The sequence below is a fragment of the Paramormyrops kingsleyae genome, chromosome 9 (genome assembly GCF_048594095.1).
Source record: "Paramormyrops kingsleyae isolate MSU_618 chromosome 9, PKINGS_0.4, whole genome shotgun sequence".
Taxonomy (NCBI): Eukaryota; Metazoa; Chordata; class Actinopteri; order Osteoglossiformes; family Mormyridae; genus Paramormyrops; species Paramormyrops kingsleyae.
The window spans coordinates 31,244,882-31,262,155 of record NC_132805.1 but is presented as its reverse complement, the minus strand read 5'-3'; the positions used below and the strand labels follow the sequence as shown (position 1 = coordinate 31,262,155).

Sequence of the window (17,274 nt, the reverse complement as noted above, 5' to 3'; positions counted from 1 at the left end):
CCCTGCTACATCCGATAAACACAAGAAAATAACCCGTGCAGTGGGAACGTTCATTGCTAAAGATTTGCAACCCTTTTCTGTTGTCGAAGATGCGGGGTTTTGCCACTTAATTAAAACGCTTGACCCACGTTAGGTTGTGCCCTGCCGTACACATTTCAGAGACGTTATACTTCCCAACCTCTATGACAAAGCGCGCAAAGCCATCGAAAACGATTTAGCTCAAGCACAGAGCCTTGAGTGGAATATAGAGTGTTTAGAGCACTTTAAGAGGCACTTTAACATTATTTAAAGTGTTTTTGTTTACATTTTGTAAATTTGAATTTTATACATGTATACATATTTTATACATAAATAAGAGGCAGTTTCTTATTTGTTTTGTTGTTATCTGTAGAGTTGTGTTTAAACCGAACCGAAACCGTGGCCCAAATACCGAGGTACATACCGTGCCGTGGGATCCCTGTACCGTTGCACCCCTAATACCCAGCCCAGTATTGTAACGCAACACGCAACGCATGTAAAGGGGCGGCGTCATTTAAATGGTCTACCATTTGGTCGCGCAGGCACTTAAAGGGTTAATACGGGTGGAACGTCAATGTCTGCCAAAGTACGGAAGTCCATTAAGGTTTACGAAAACAAATTTCCACCATAAAAACAACATTTGGGTTGCTTCAAAATATTCCTTGGAAATATGTGCGGATTTAATGAGTCGGCATACATGCTCTTTGTGCCGGGGGGGTTCACCGGCAACGAATTGACTGGAGCAATTTGGCAGCCTTTAGGAAATACCTTTAGGTTTTCAATAGCAACGCTAAAAATATCAACACTGTGTTGTTTCTCATTATCTCAGGACTACTAATGTGCAAATCCTTAATTATATAATCAAGAGAAGGATCTCCCTGCCGGCCCCTGGAGGATGGGCTCCCAATTTGAGCCTGGTCACTCCCAAGGTTTCTTCCTTCTCGGGAGTTTTTCCTTGCCACTGTTGCCTATGGCTTACTCACTGGGGGCTTTGGGTGGGGATGCTGTAAAGCGCTTTGAGACGATGTAATGTTGTGATAACGCGCTATACAAAAATAAATGTGTTTGTTTGTTGTTTGATTAGACTTTAGAAACTCCTAGTCACTTCGTCCTAGCTAAAGATTTGCAATGAAAATTGCGGCTCCACTGTAGCTGTACCCCTCCTGTAGTGGTAAAACCAGTTTAGCAAGCACTGGAGTTTAAACCAGCTGTTCTCGAACCACAGGCTGAGTATTCTAATCTAAAATGGGCGGCCGATTGTACTTGTATGGTTGCCATTTCCAGGAGGGCTGGGCAGCCAGGTAGTCCAATAGGTTCCTTTCCCTGAGTTTGGGATGGATTCAGAAATTGTTGGAGTACGCCGTCTCCCCGGGTCCGTGGATGAGAAGAGATTCACCGCTGACATGGGGAGAAGTTGCAAATCACCGATTTATTCTCTTGACTCATCATAATCAGGGAGCGACCATCTGACATACATTCAGCATGTACAGGAGGGAGCTCTGCCATATGTATCAGCTGTATCCCTTTTAAAGTCCTTTGGGCATCTCCCCCCCTCTCTCGGTACAGTACCTTCCGTCTACGTGACAACCACATGTTTGACATTTACTCTAGTTAGTCGGTTAGTACTTGTCCTTGTGGAAGGCTACAGATACGTAAGGGCCGCTAACGTTTTCTGTCGCTCCCTCTATCGGTCCCGATTAGGTAACCTTGCCCTGCCGGCGCCAGTCACTTCTCGTTTCAGTTAACTGCATTTTTTTAAATGAACCCCCCCCCCCCCCCCGATCATCATGCCCTGCTTTAAGCTATATTCTCCTTTTCCTCTATTCATTGTATGTTCTTTATAATTCTATTGAATCCCACAAAAGATGAATTTGTCATTTCTGGTGGTGAATTTTAACACAGTACAGAAACTTTACTGATTTGTCTTTTATGCAAACTCGTTCCTAAATTATACCTATCACTATAAGAACATTTCAATTTAATGAAAAATTACATCTTATGGTCATAGGCTACTTTGACGGGGCAAAAACCAGTAGGCTAGGCTATAGAGGATGATATTTTACCTTCGATTAAAAATTATTTTTTAACTAGGCCTATTCTTCAATAATGTCAATAATTGAAGTATACTATGTTGACGTTAATTTGCTATTTTCGCTTTGGGTTTTGGCTTTCTGTGGGAACGCCCACCTCCTACAGTAGGCCTATATAAAGGATCGCCCTGGACCATCTCTCGTCATTAGCAATGGAGCAACCAAGCATCTTTCATAAAGTGGTAAGTAGAAACCAAATATAGCCGTTTATATTAGGCATAACGCATAGCCTGCGGAGTAGGGGGTAACGGAATATAAGAATGAACAGTTTTTACTGTTGTAGATGCGTTTGATTTCGCTTTGCTCATAAATTTAACCGAAACTTGCAGAACGTGAACACAACAGAAGATAAACTGCAAGAAGGCACGAGACAGCCATAAACACAATTCGATCTTCCAACGACGGTGATAGGATCATAATTAAAATCTTTGCCTTTTTGTGTGTGTTTTCTTTGCAGTCTCTGCTGGGTCTGATGTTACTTAGTCTCTCCGCCGATGTGACGTTGGAAACCCCGACCTACGATCACGAAGATCATGTCACCGGCCGCAAACTTAGCTGCAACCGCTGTCCTCCGGGATATCATATGGTGTCCCACTGCACCACCCAACGCCAGACCGAGTGCGCCGCTTGCCCCGCTGGCCATTTCACGCAGTACTGGAATTACTTATCCAAATGCCTGTATTGCAGTAATTTCTGCAGTGATAACCAAATAGTCAAAGAAGAGTGTTCTCCTACGCATAACAGGGTCTGCGCGTGCAAAGAGGGGTATTACTGGCACGCGGAGTTCTGTATCAAGCATGCAGAATGTCCGCCAGGGTATGGAGTGAAACGACACGGTAATTCATCTCTCAGACTCATCTAATTAATTTTTATTTTCATTATGATGTTTCCACAAGTCACATTTTCCAACATTTGTGCATTTTGTTCACTTCTCATGTCATGTGACAATTTGAAGCATCATTGATTTTGTTGTTTTATTAATATCGCGTAATAACCTGTTGATAGGGACAGCTGTCAGGAACACCCAGTGTGAGCAGTGTACGGCCGGCTCCTTCTCTGCGGGGTCATCCTCCCGGGACCCCTGCAGGAAACACACCAACTGCACGGCTCTGGGACAGCATCTGGTGCTTAAAGGCACCACCGAGAGCGACAATCTCTGCCTTTTTTGCCGGGATGTCGAACATGATGCAATAGGTGCATACCGAAGTGTCATGATTTTTTCGCTTCTGATATAAAATTATGAAATGAAAATTCGCCTAAAATTATTTTTTATCAGGTACTGATTTCAAATTGTTTCAACAAATTTAACGGATACGTATTCCTCTGCAGATTACTTACTCAGAGAGTTTCTCCCGGATTTGCTTGGCGATCGGAAGAGACTGAGGAGAGCAGTATCACTGTTGCCGGAGTACTGGAGACACACGCCACCGCAGGGGGCCGTAAGCGACGGCGGCCGATTCCCCGCTATTATCAGAATAGAAAACGGGCAGCCGCTGGAGACGCCATCTAGGACTCTGAGGAAAACTGACCGCCAGCGCCTGTACCGCAAACTGCACGCAGCTATGGAGGCACTTTCATTACTGCAATATATGTGTTTTAAAGACGTAACTTTGGATTGAACATTGGGGTGGGGGGGTTTGAGGTTCCCTCCCATTCATCAAGACAGTATGATTATTTGGGGAGGGGTTGTGTGGGGCTGGTTCTGATTATTGGGGGGGGGGGGGGGTTACGCACCTCCATAATTATGCCCATGCATGTGTAAATTCCAGTTCATACTGTCTTTGTTCATATCTGTATTGTTATAATAGATAACATCCGTTTTTTTTTGTTAAAGGAAAAATTAGGCAGCTACTTTACTGGTTTCTTCATAACTATTTATTTTTCCTCGACTCAGATGTGATGAATCCTGTGGCATTAGTGTTAACGTTTATAAAATATTAAAATTTATCACAGAATAACATCTGGTCAAACAACATCAGAAAAAATAACAAGGAATGTATATTTTAAAAAAATAAATGAAGAACATAAAATCTGACATTTGTCTAGATCTCACCATGAGGTTTATGCCGGTATCTTCCAGTATTCTGATTACTGGTACTGGTACCATAACGGTGCCTCACAGCTCCAGGGATGTGGGTGTGAATCCCGCCTCTGCTCCGCATGTCAGCTGGTCACATGTTCTTCCCGTGTTGTGTGACTTTCCTCTGGAAACTCTGGCTTCCTTCTGCAGTCCAAATGGAGGCCCCATCCATTACAGACACTGGGCCCCACGAAAGTGTACCGCACCACACTGGGCTCCCAACCCAAACCAGTCCAATTATATTCCAAGTTGTTCAGAGCCCCCCTTACGATGCCCCTGGTCATGTGACACTGAATTTGACAGAATTGCTGCCTCTGATATACACCAACTGTTAAAAGATTATTGTTTTTCTTAGTACCTGATGCTACACGTGTGCATTAAATGCATATGATTTAAGATATAAAGCAGAGAATGTTATAATAAATGCTCGTATTTTTACATGGAAAATGTAACACTGGGTCAGTTATTAATCAATGGAGTATCCATTCTATAACATAAATCTCTGTTCTAATGATGTCTTTTGGGTGCTGCACAAGTCCAATAAACCTCAACTTTCAAACTTTAACCAATGTCTGATTACAAGTAGAATAAATTTGCATGCATGACTTAATTGTCTATACTATAGATAAGCAGTTGGAAGATGGATGGATGAATGGATATATATGTAAATGTAAGTGGTGCTGAATGAAAATATTCTCTGCAGCAACGGAAGTTCCCAGTTTGCAGGGAATCGGAAAGGATCTTATGGATAGAATGGATTCCCGTTCCGTAGGCTACACGCAGAAGCGTGACGTCAAGCACATGCATATTCAGAACTGAACAAAACAGGCCTGCAGAAGATATGGCTGTTTTCAGGGGAAAACCTGTGTGACTGAATTCTGCGCCTGGTCTGTGCTCATGTCAGGGATAAAGGAGTTTGGATTTCAACAACGCTGGAAACTCCCTGTGTACTGTGCTGTCAGTCAGAAGGGCTTGCACATCTAGAAACTGATTGTTTATGATGTTTATAGAACACTTCCCCTGCCTCATTCCATCTCTGCCTGGCCTTTACTCCTCTTTGATCGCCCTTTCACAATGTCCCTTTGTACGTATTTCTCTCTAAGATCCTTTGGGGGAAAATCATTTGTTTCATGATTTAATTCCACCATGATGCAGTGCAATGGCTGAGAGGTCACCGAGCAGCTTTGCAACACAAGGGTTATGGGTTTGAAACTTGCCCCTGGTTCTGTGTTTACATTTGGATGTTTGTGGTGATTCCACCAGCTGCTCTGTCACCTCCTGCAGCCCAAAAACATGTAGTCTAAGTGAACTGGTATCTCTAAATTTCCCATAAGTTACTATGGTGCATTTGCCCCATGATGCATTGCAGTTGCACAGCTCCCCCCAGGTTCATTAGAGACTGAATGACTGGCTAAATACTCTGCACTGGGTGGATAACCTTAAATTCACTGCAAACATAACTAGACACCGGACTTCCTATTTATACCCCACATATGTGTGCAGGCCATTTCTAACTCTTCCCCATTTAATTAATATTACCATTAATTGTGTCAATCGCTAATGGGAGGCACAGCAGCTCGGGTGGGGGTGTGAGCCTGTTTGTGCCCTGTCATGCACTGGCATCCTATCCAGGGTACCCCCCCTGCTTGAGGCCCCTGTTCCTGGGATGGGCTCCTGACTTGGTGTGACCCTGCACTGGATAAGCATTTGAATGAAGCAGTTAAACACTGTAAAAATGGCGTCGCTATAGAGAGTGTGAAGCCTCTGAAGCCTTTGACAGCTTCAGTGCTTTTGGCAGCATTGTTTTTACTATTCAGTTTGGCTATAAGACATATGAAACCTTGGGCATCTATTAATATTTACACCGGTCCCTTGTCGGACCACAAATATTCTTACAGTGCTGTTTTGCCTGCCCAGGCTGCGCTGATCAATGGTATCTTTGTGAAGCCCTCTCAGTACAAATGACGCACATGCAGCGGGGACCAGGAACTGGGTCGGTCACATCCGGCTTTCTCATGTAGACAAAGGCTGGCGGACGGATCGTTCTGTACCTGGACAGAGACCAGCAGGAGGATGCGTCAGTGTTGGGATTTCTCCGCATCAGTGATGTGTGACCTGGCCTCTTGGAAGTAAAAGAAGTAAAAAAAACAGATGCTTCTCCTTGATCTCCTCTATTATCCTCCACATCACTGTCCCTGAGCAAACATTGTCTTTAGGTGGAATCTGCCAGGATTAATAACACGGGACTGCTCAGTCAGATTTCCCAGAAGATCATCCTGCCCACGGTCCAGGTTTTCCACCTCCATAATGCGGAAATTGCTCCTCTGACCTTTGCTGAATGACCTATGATGTTCCTGGATAAAGATAATGACTTAGAAAATGTTGAATGTTTCCTGGTTGTAGATGCAGATGGTGGGGTGATAACAACTATATTGATCCCCATATTGATACTATATTGATCCCGATGGGGAAATTCTCTGCACGCCTCCCCCCAATTTGCTCTCTGTTGGTGTGAGCAAGCTGGCAGTGAAGGGCAGCCACCTACTGCAGCGCCCAGGGAGCTGGGGTTGCTCAAGGACCCACAGACAAGCTGAGGCTGGGTTTGAATGGGTGACTTTCTGATCAGAGGCACAGAGGCTTAGCCCACTGAGCCACACGCTGCCCCCACGGGACCTCGGTGAGTTTGGTCTCTGTGTCTCCGACTAGGAGGTTGCTGTTTGAAGCCCCATCCTCAGTGGAATAATCACATCTCCTTTGGGCCCTGAAAAAGGCCTTTCACCCCCCAAAAATACCCCCGTGGTGCCATATAAACAGCCTGACCTTGTGCTTGGGCCCCAAGCTCTGCTTTCACCTGAACATGTGTGTATATTTCTCAGTGGAGAGCCAGGTGTGACGTGTGAAAGCTGATGAATCCCCAGGTGCCGACACTCATACGTTTGGCAAATAAAGTATCATTTCATTTCAGAAGCGGGGAGATGGATGTCGGAGTGGCCTGTCTCACCTCTATTTCTGAAAAGGACAATTGAATCTACTCTCTTCTCTGAGAAGGAAAATTTACCTTAATCTCCTGTGGACTGACGACTAATTCAGGGGGAGTTATGTAATGTAAGTTACAGGATGTCACAGACCTATGATTTGCATGTAGCGTCACATCATTTGAATATACTTACGCGCATTCAAATCTAAATATATGTGTGTAGATGGAAAAAAATATATATAAAATATAAGATATCTGACAGGCCTCAAAGAGTTCCTATAAATACTTACTTGCTTTGCGTGAAATCGTTTGCATTTCTCATTTGAAGCATGATCTTTGGTGGTTTATTTGTTTGTGCGGTTTCGTTCTTTGATTGTGAGGCTGGTCAGCACCTGGCGGAAATAGTAAATTACTCATGTTTATTGGGGATTTCGGAAACAGGTCAGAACGAGAGACTTTCAGCAAATCGCAGACAAAAACACTTCACAGAACCATCGGCGGTCGATCCCCCTTGTAAAGAACAGATTACTGCTTCTGGAACATATTTATTTCTAAATTAGATTCATAGAAATTCATCTATTTATAACTTTTCCAGAAGAAAGCAGTTGTGCAAGCGAGGCCTCCGGATGCTTGGAGGTGGTGAGATTGAGAAATGTTTGGGTGCCGTTGTCCTACACAAACTCTCACTCTCTGCCGATGATGTCATCTTATGCAAGCTTTCCTGGGAAGCAGCTTTCAATTCGGAGCTGATATGAAGGATTCTGACATCAGAAGGGTGTGAAATGGGTGGGGGGACGTGAGGGGGTGGGCGGGGTGGACATGAGTGCACATTACCCACAGACCCATCTGTTTCTGAGCTGGGAATCCCCCACAGATAAAGGCCATGAGATTCTTAAAATCCCCAATAAAGCAGAAACTCATACTGGAGTAACAAGGCATTTGTCCAGTTGTCCCCACAATGTGATGAAAACCTGTTATTTTGACGTTGTGGGAGCCATTTTTTTGGAAACTCAATTTTATTAAAATCTGTGACTGAAATCAAAAAACTAAAAATGTCAAATATCTTGTATTATGTTGGGTTACTTATGGCTAAGGTTAGGGCTGGGTAGGGGGTCAGGCTGTCACAGTTGTTAATAGGCATTTTCCCATAGAAATGAATGGTCCCCACAAAGATATGAATAGAAATGTATGTATGTATGTGTGTGTGTGTGACAGAGAGAGAGGGAGGGGGGGGGGGGCATTTAGAATCAGGTTTATAGACCAAACATGTTCACACAAACAGGAAATTTGTCTCCGGTTGTCAATGGCCAATGACTCTCATACATACAGTAGATACATTTACGGTTAAAAATAGTGACCTCATTATAACAATGAGGTTTTCCTTGGTGATGTGGGCGGGGGGGGGGGGGGGGGGGAGGTTCCAGTGCTGAGCTGAGGCAACTGTTCATAAGAGCAGCACTTGTGGGATGTATATGCATAGTGATGTGTAGCATAGTGATGTGTAGCATAGTGATGTGTAGCGTCTGCCGGAGGGGAGAAGTTCAGAGAGGTTCTGGCCTGGGTGTGAGTGTCTGTGATGATGTTACATGCTGTGGAAGACAAACAGGAACTGAGGAGTGTTAATTAACACAGATAAATGCAAAGATTCGGCGTGATGTAATTCTTAGCTGTAAGCTAAGTGTATCCGAGCCATAGAGAGCTTCCATTAGAGCTCCAGGACCTGGAATAACCACACAAAGCAGATCTGCACACATATCTAAGCCAGAAGACTGGGAGCTTGAGGCTACTGTCTTACCGCTGACCCCCAAGTGACTTAAATGGCAATTACATGATAATCAATTATAGTATGATAACATCCAGCTGTTGGGCTGTCAGGCTTGAAGATGCAATTTGCCCTTCTGAAGCAGTGCATGTCTTTTATTCCTCCCTTTTTAACACTATCAATCCATTTGGACTCTCAGACCAAACACATATCTATGCATCTAAAATAACAGTCACATTACCTGTTGGTGGAATTTTCTCGTTCATTTATCACAGCATGTTAAACCAACAGCTATTAAACTGTGATCAACAGGTGAGTCTGAGACATCTTATACACATCATTCAGAGTTTTCTCTAAAATGTCTAAAGAGCTACTTCCTTTTTCTGATATTCTGAAGTAAACTGGACCACGGACACTGTATTCCTGGAATGCTTCATTCAGAAACTCATAGCTGTTTTGTCAAAAACTTTAGGAAAGACATTATTACAGAGAAAACGATGAGATCTGCCAGATTTATGAGGAACAATTGTGTACACGGTAATGATGGGATCTATTTCGTGCTAACATGCTCAAGATAAGGATCCATTTAGTCTAGTTTTGCTTTTAGCCATAGTAACTGTTTTAGTGTGTAGTAACATGATACTCTCATCTCCATATGTCAACAATAAGTCTGCAAACTGACTCAGGAGTATGTTTGGAGAAATAGTATGTTTCTTAAACAATGCAGCACTATCAGGCTATAGGCCTAACAAAAATAACAAAGACAAAACAGGAATCAGACAGTCGCAACTCATATTGTGTTTCAGGGGTGTTGGTAGAGATGAATGGTTGGAGGGCTGAGTCTTTACCTGGGGTGGTGGTGATGGCAAACTTACATATCATATTAAAAACTATTCTTGTCTTAAACCAATAAATACACATTTACTTGGGGGGTGGGGGTTTAAAAACACCCTAAAATAGACCTAACGACGCCCCTATTGTCGTTCTTCCCCCTTCATGTAACACAGCGGAACAAGAACGAAATCACAAGCGAAACAGTAAAAACGTTATTGTACTTTCCCAGTTAAGGTCGATAAAGCAGTTTAAACACAGACACAGAGCGGCGCCCAGTATTCCCGCGTATTTTCAGCATCACAGTCACCACTCAGCAAACTGAACCTGCCATCTCTGCTGTTAGTCACTCATTTCCTAACACCCCATATAAAGCTGGATTCTCCACGAACCTCCCAAAAATCTTGGTAAATATTTCCGTAGTGTGACGACAGAAAAAATCAAGGAAGTTGCTTATTTTATTTATATTTTTTGACGTGAAATACTTTGTAACTTCAATGATAACTTGTAGCGAATGCATATTAACTGCTAATTAACAATGCGGTTCAGAGTAATTTTGATTTCCCTCCATTGACAGTCTTTGATATTTATATCTTGCTTTAGCCTTTCTTTCTTAAAGCGCGCGCTGTAACCCGCACCCGCCTGCATCATTGGAAATAGGACCTGTGTGTATATTACAGGTACGGGGGCAGGGGTGGTGACTGATACCCAAAGTCGCACATTCTCGGACGGCCATAGCTTTCCTACGGGAGATGTTTCCTCCTCATCGGCGGTACGGTTACCTGCCCTGTGCTGCCCTGGACATGCTCTGGTAGACGGGCGGACCGATAGACGGGGCAGCCGCGACGTCCAGCCCCCCGCTGCAAATCTCATATGTACAGTATGCGAAACATGCGTGAGGATCATGGCGCTGATGTCATGCTTATGAAATGGACTCATGGCATGATACTTTTATATCTCTGATTTACAGTAACTCTGTAGTGGACGGTTGGAGGATGAATGTACGGATGGATGGACCAAAGACAATGGTGAATTATGTGTGATTTCACACATTTAAACATTTAAAGATCAAGCTGAAGAACAGCCTAGCCTAGTTTTAGCCTAAGTGAACGATTACCGGACGTGTTTCGCATGTCAGGGTGATGTAGGAATTACGACCCGCACTAGCAGCCCACAGACAGCGTGACGGCAGGGCCAAGACTGCGTCTAGTGCAAAATAATAGCCATCGCAATGTTTGGCACCACTTACTTCTATAAACACAGACTAATTAATAATTATTCTAATGAGCTTGAGCTGTCAGGTGTTGCTGACCATCCTGTTCCCTCCTCTGTCTTTGTGTTAGTCCCTAATGTATTCTCCTTGGTCCCTAGACTGCTGCATACCACAGTGTGTGGTACAGACTGTTAAATCTATGGTCAGGGGCTCATCTGTTATTTATTGTTTTTTCTGTTTCCCCAGTGTTTATTACCTTCTATTTGTTTCTCTGTCATCAGTTTGCCCTTCTTGAGTTCTGTTCTGGTTTTTGTTTTGTAACTTTTTGTTGATTTGCTTTGCATTGTAGTACTATAGTGTCTTGGTTTTGATGTCTGATAAACTTTCCAGTTCGGTTAATTAGCCCCACCTGTTGCTGGTTGTCCTGTCCCTTCTTTGATTGGTTGTTGGGTTTTGTTCTCCCCTGTCCTGCATCGTGTCCTGCTAGCCTTGTGGGTGTTTATCTGCTCCTGCTCTGTTCTCCAGTCAGTCACTGTATGTTGCTCTCTATGTTGTGAAGGTCACTCTGTCCAATTTCTGTCTCCTCATCCCTTCTTGTATTATTCCATGGAGTCTTTAAGTTAGTACTTGGTTTCCCCATTTGCCTTTTGACACCTCGTGGTACCTTTTATTTTGTTCATTCCCCAGTGTATTCAGCTCCTTTAATAAACCCCTTTGTCTGCAGTTGTAAGTGGATCATCGCCTTCATTTCCCTGCCTGATTCATGCCCCGCGTCCATGACAGAAACAACCTCCCAAACAAGGACTTCAGGAACCAACTTAACCTCTTAGTTCCCAAACAGGCAAAAGTGGCATGTTGTTGTATTTTGGTTTATTGTCGTATGTATTTTATTGGTAGTGAACATGTCGGCTTCATTGACGTATTTTCTTTGTATCTGTTTAGTTATCCAGTGCTTGGTGTACTGTGATAAACATCTGTGCTCAGCAAACTTGGATCCTTTCTTTGTGACTGAGTGGCATAACAGGATAACCACTGCCTTGTGCTAGTAAGCTCCGGACCAGGGTCTGCATAATGGGGGGGGGAGGTGCATTCACAGGCCGCGCCACCCACCAAGTACCCTGTCCTTTATTTAATTTAAATGTTACTTATCTTTTCTTTTTATTATTATTAAAGAGGTTCATAGTAAAAACAAATAAGCCAATCTGTCACTCTCCCGGGGGCGTGGTTACAGGTCACCTGCCTATTCAACGCTTCACCATCCCACCCCCCATCCGCCAATCAACAGCTTTTGCCCTCTCCTAGGGCTGGGCAGTATATCAAATTTTTACGGTATATTGGTATATTTTGAAAATCATATACAGCATGACATAATGCACTTTATAGTCACTTAGTTTTATTGTGCGTTAAAATTAGTGCTCACTTAAAGACGTTTCATATAGACCAATAATATTGCTTCCTGGATGTTAACAATGGGAGAACGTCGGTCGTGACGCTGCTTAGAATCACAGAATCTACAGCTAAAATCAAAGCGATTTACCGTCTCACAGGGAAGCTGATGGAGGGGAAACGCCAAGAAGCATCATTACTTGGTTCATTTTGATTTAAAACAACGAAAATCTTGGGCCTGTCCAATAGATTTGTTCTGGCGCTGCCATTGGTCTGGACCCCCCTGACCCTGCACCGAATAAGCGGGTAGAGAAAATGAATGAAGAGGCAGACAAGTATTTGTTTGATGTAATTCCATCACAGGTGGTTCTAAAGCCTATATTTAAGGGGCTTCAGCTCCCATTTTTTGTCAGCCCCCTTGGAATACAGAACCATTTAGCAAACGATTTCCTGTATTTTTATATACATTTATAATGAGTCATTTACACTCATTATAATATACATGTGTGAATTTTTATGTACATAAATCATCAGATTTTGTAATGTACACACATTTTAGGAATTTCCTGAGTGCTATTCAGCATTTCTTGGCACGTTAAACTGTGAGCTGTGATTTTTAACTTGGAGAAAAATAATTAACCTCTAGACTCAGAGTTTGGTGCAAATTGATAGATAGGGGGCGCTGTAACAAATAATGGCTCTGCAGCCTAAACCGTCCATCACTGAAAAAATGCAGGGTGGGTAATGCATGTGAAAGTGTGATGATACACAAAAAAGGATGAACCACAAGGGATGATGTAACCAGGGTAAATGTATCTCTGTGAAGATTTGAGTCTGAGGGTTAAAATCCTGTTATGTAACATTCCTTCCTGCTTGTTACGTTGGAAGCGTAGCTTAATTTTTTGCTCATACTGTGTCATTTTTCATGAAAGGCTCAAAGTTAACAATAGATTCTAACAGACAAAAAACTGCACAATCTCTTTCAGAATGTGCCATATGATGTCTCTTCCGAGGCTGGTGAAATTTGGACTTGGTTTAGCATTTTTTAAATTAAACTCTTCTAGTCACGCTGTTATTTGGTGGTCTTTGCTGCCACCTAGTGGTTGATGAGCTGGCCTGTTGGATGTGCCTGGGAGCTCAGCTCTAAAAGATGAAGGGACACCACTGATGACATAATGAATGATTCTGATGAGTCTCCTGAAGAAGAACAAAGAAACAGGCTAACAGATTGTGTAGAAAGTCTAACTGGAAGGAGGATCCACCCACTCGGAACAGAGCAAGAAGCTGTAAACAGACAAGGCTGCAGACCTTCTGGGCAGCATGCATGACGACAAAGCGGTGGGTGACAGTGTGTAGAAGAACCCAGAAATGATTCAGTCACACGAGGCCAAGGGAGACAGAAGAGGTGCGAGATCTGCCATCTGTAAATGAGTGAAAAAATTTTATAGGGGTGAGCGAGACGGTGGCTGTACACTAATCAGCTTGTTGGTTTTCAGGTGGCAGGCCACTTTTATTTAGGAAAAAAATATTCCTGCTTGTTGCATTTTCATCATTGAATTTAATGAACGTCACTAACGTGATTATTTTTTTGCTTTCACAGTTATGTCAACTGTTAAATGGTTATTATATATGCTGATTTAGTCTAATTGTGCTGGTTATGTTCAGTTGTAGTAGTAAAGTGTATTTATTTAATTCCCCATTGAGTGCCGTTTGTGTTACTCCACTATGCTTTGGGTACCGATGAACCAGGACATTAATAGGACAGAACAGAAAACCTTTATTGTCATTGTACAGGTAGGAAATACAGCATATAAACATAAATATATAAAATATACAGTGGTGTGAAAAACTATTTGCCCCCTTCCTGATTTCTTATTCTTTTGCATGTGTGTCACACAAAATGTTTCTGATCATCAAAAACCGTTACCTATTAGTCAAAGATAACACAAGTAAACACAAAATGCAGTTCTTAAAATGAAGGTTTTTATTATTCAGGGAGAAAAAATATCCAAACCTACATGGCCCTGTGTGAAAAAGTAATTGCTGAACCTAATAACTGGTTGGGCCACCCTTAGCAGCAATAACTGCAATCAAGCGTTTGCGATAACTTGCAACGAGTCTTCTACAGCGCTCTGGAGGAATTTTGGCCCACTCATCTTTGCAGAATTGTTGTAATTCAGCTTTATTTGAGGGTTTTCTAGCATGAACCGCCTTTTTAAGGTCATGCCACAGCATCTCAATAGGATTCAGGTCAGGATTTTGACTAGGCCACTCCAAAGTCTTCATTTTGTTTTTCTTCAGCCATTCAGAGGTGGATTTGCTGGTGTGTTTTGGGTCATTGTCCTGCTGCAGCACCCAAGATCGCTTCAGCTTGAGTTGACGAACAGATGGCCGAACATTCTCCTTCAGGATTTTTTGGTAGACAGTAGAATTCATGGTTCCATCCATCACAGCAAGCCTTCCAGGTCCTGAAGCAGCAAAACAACCCCAGACCATCACACTACCACCACCATATTTTACTGTTGGTATGATGTTCTTTTTCTGAAATGCTGTGTTACTTTTACAGCAGATGTAACGGGACACGCGCCTTCCAAAAAGTTAAACTTTTGTCTCATCAGTCCACAAGGTATTTTCCCAAAAGTCTTGGCAATCATTGAGATGTTTTTTAGCAAAACTGAGACGAGCCTTAATGTTCTTTTTGCTTAACAGTGGTTTGCGTCTTGGAAATCTGCCATGCAGGCCGTTTTTGCCCAGTCTCTTTCTTATGGTGGAGTCGTGAACACTGACCTTAATTGAGGCAAGTGAGGCCTGCAGTTCTTTAGATATTGTCCTGGGGTCTTTTGTGACCTCTCGGATGAGTTGTCTCTGCGCTCTTGGGGTAATTTTGGTCGGCCGGCCGCTCCTGGGAAGGTTCACCACTGTTCCATGTTTTTGCCATTTGTGGATGATGGCTCTCACTGTGGTTCGCTGGAGTCCCAAAGCTTTAGAAATGGCTTTATAACCTTTACCAGACCGATAGATCTCAATTACTTTTGTTCTCATTTGTTCCTGAATTTCTTTGGATCTTGGCATGATGTCTAGCTTTTGAGGTGCTTTTGGTCTACTTCTCTGTGTCAGGCAGCTACTATTTAAGTGATTTCTTGATTGAAACAGGTGTGGCAGTAATCAGGCCTGGGGGTGGCTACAGAAATTGAACTCAGGTGTGATAAACCACAGTTAAGTTATTTTACTTTTTCACACAGGGCCATGTAGGTTTGGATATTTTTTCTCCCTGATAATAAAAACCTTCATTTAAGAACTGCATTTTGTGTTTACTTGTGTTATCTTTGACTAATAGGTAACGGTTTTTGATGATCAGAAACATTTTGTGTGACACACATGCAAAAGAATAAGAAATCAGGAAGGGGGCAAATAGTTTTTCACACCACTGTACATAATGCAAAGGAGGGTATTTTGCACTTCAGAGTTTGCTGCGCTTTCTCTGTTTAGGCAGACAGATAACTCGTCCTTGCACTCCTACGTTTGAAAGGCTTTATTAAAGATCGCTTAGACAGTGAGTAAAACTAAAACACAATAATAAATGAAATACGTATAAGGAAATCATATGCATGTCAGACATACAATAAGCATTTCTTATAGATTAAACAAAGTACTGAAGCGTCGCAAATCAAACAAAATGGCAACTTAATTACTACTATAACCTTAATTACTACGATAACTAAAGTGTAAATTCGGTCAAACAAGATTTTGTTCAGATACTCATGTAACCCTCCCCCCGTGTTGCGTCTAAACGCCTGCCTCCAGTCCGCGCCTCAGTCTCACATACATCACATTATAGAGTTAAATGGATTATACAGGTTAAAAAGCAGAGATTTACCGTGGAGAACCGGCATCATGTCACACTGTGATACAGTAAAAATGATTCCTCCAGCATACAGTGAGCTATCCCAGTGTGCGCAGCCACAGTACGCCAGATGGATAATGAATCTCAGACCCAGGTCTGTTTGTACCAACTGAAAACCCAGGACAGAGGGGCTCAGTGAATGAGGAAGTGAATCTGTGCATGAGGGTCAGTCCATCAGAGGAGACGCTGTAGAAACACAGAGTACCAACCTCCCAGTCCAGATACACTCCTACTCTGGGGGGAATTAAGGTATGTATGGCTAAGTCAGTCTGTTTATTATTGTGCTGGACAAAGTTTCGGAATTGAAAATGATGCCTGGACAGAATCCATGACTTGTCATTGTGTCCAAGCCCACAGTCATCACTCTCTCCTTTCCTCCCGATTCCTTTATAAGTCACTCCTATCAGGGGGGAAGCTCCAGCCCACTCAACCTCCCAGTAACAGCGACCAGTCAGACTCTCTCTGCACAGAACTTGCTCCCAGTGGTCAAACCTCTCTGGATGATCAGGATATGGCTCCTCTTCCACCCATTTCACTTTCCTGTTCCCCTCTGACAGAGACAGGCGTCTGTGTGCTGTGTTGGGGTCCAGCGTCAGGTGGCAGTAGTCTGTAGGCAAGAGGAAGAGCGATTAATCCCATCAGGTACCAGCATCTCCACCATTTGATCCCTGTCACACCTCACACACTGACACAGAACTCGCTCCAATGCACACATTCTATTCCCGATATACTGCTGTAGCCCACACTGTATGTGACATACGCCACGCTATTCCCGATATACTGCTGTAGCCCCCACACTGTATGTGACATACGCCACGCTATTCCCGATATACTGCTGTAGCCCCCACACTGTATGTGACATACGCCACGCTATTCCCGATATACTGCTGTAGCCCACACTGTATGTGACATACGCCACGCTATTCCCGATATACTGCTGTAGCCCCCACACTGTATGTGACATACGCCACGCTATTCCCGATATACTGCTGTAGCCCACACTGTATGTGACA

The 17,274-nt window shown here is 43.1% G+C and overlaps 2 protein-coding genes across 13 annotated transcripts in view; one reads left to right on the top strand and one right to left on the bottom strand.

The window, feature by feature from the left end:
• The window catches only part of LOC111845163 (NACHT, LRR and PYD domains-containing protein 12-like), a 90,883-nt gene that overhangs the window by 14,857 nt on the left and 58,752 nt on the right, over window positions 1-17,274 (bottom strand). For 2 of the 12 annotated variants that reach the window (XR_011993122.1, XR_011993127.1), the window contains exons 14-17: window positions 16,754-16,868; window positions 13,666-13,778; window positions 7,456-7,557; window positions 4,162-6,542 (exon numbers count right to left, since the gene is read on the bottom strand). Coding sequence is in view for 3 of the 12 variants with exons in the window: in XM_072716765.1 (XP_072572866.1) it covers window positions 16,300-16,868 (569 nt within the window). In the remaining 9 variants the exon portion in view is untranslated. Of the gene's footprint in view, window positions 1-1,281; window positions 1,417-4,161; window positions 6,543-7,455; window positions 7,558-13,438; window positions 13,555-13,665; window positions 13,779-14,114; window positions 16,869-17,274 lie in introns of those variants that run through there. The other 10 variants (XM_072716765.1, XM_072716766.1, XR_011993123.1 and 7 more) reach the window with 9 other exon arrangements.
• Window positions 1,818-4,753, top strand: LOC111845197 (tumor necrosis factor receptor superfamily member 11B-like). The gene is made up of 5 exons (XM_023814417.2): window positions 1,818-1,847; window positions 2,215-2,290; window positions 2,566-2,944; window positions 3,114-3,302; window positions 3,438-4,753. Exons 2-5 carry the CDS (start codon window positions 2,261-2,263, stop codon window positions 3,725-3,727), a joined length of 888 nt encoding a protein of 295 aa, XP_023670185.2. The 5' UTR covers window positions 1,818-1,847; window positions 2,215-2,260; the 3' UTR covers window positions 3,728-4,753.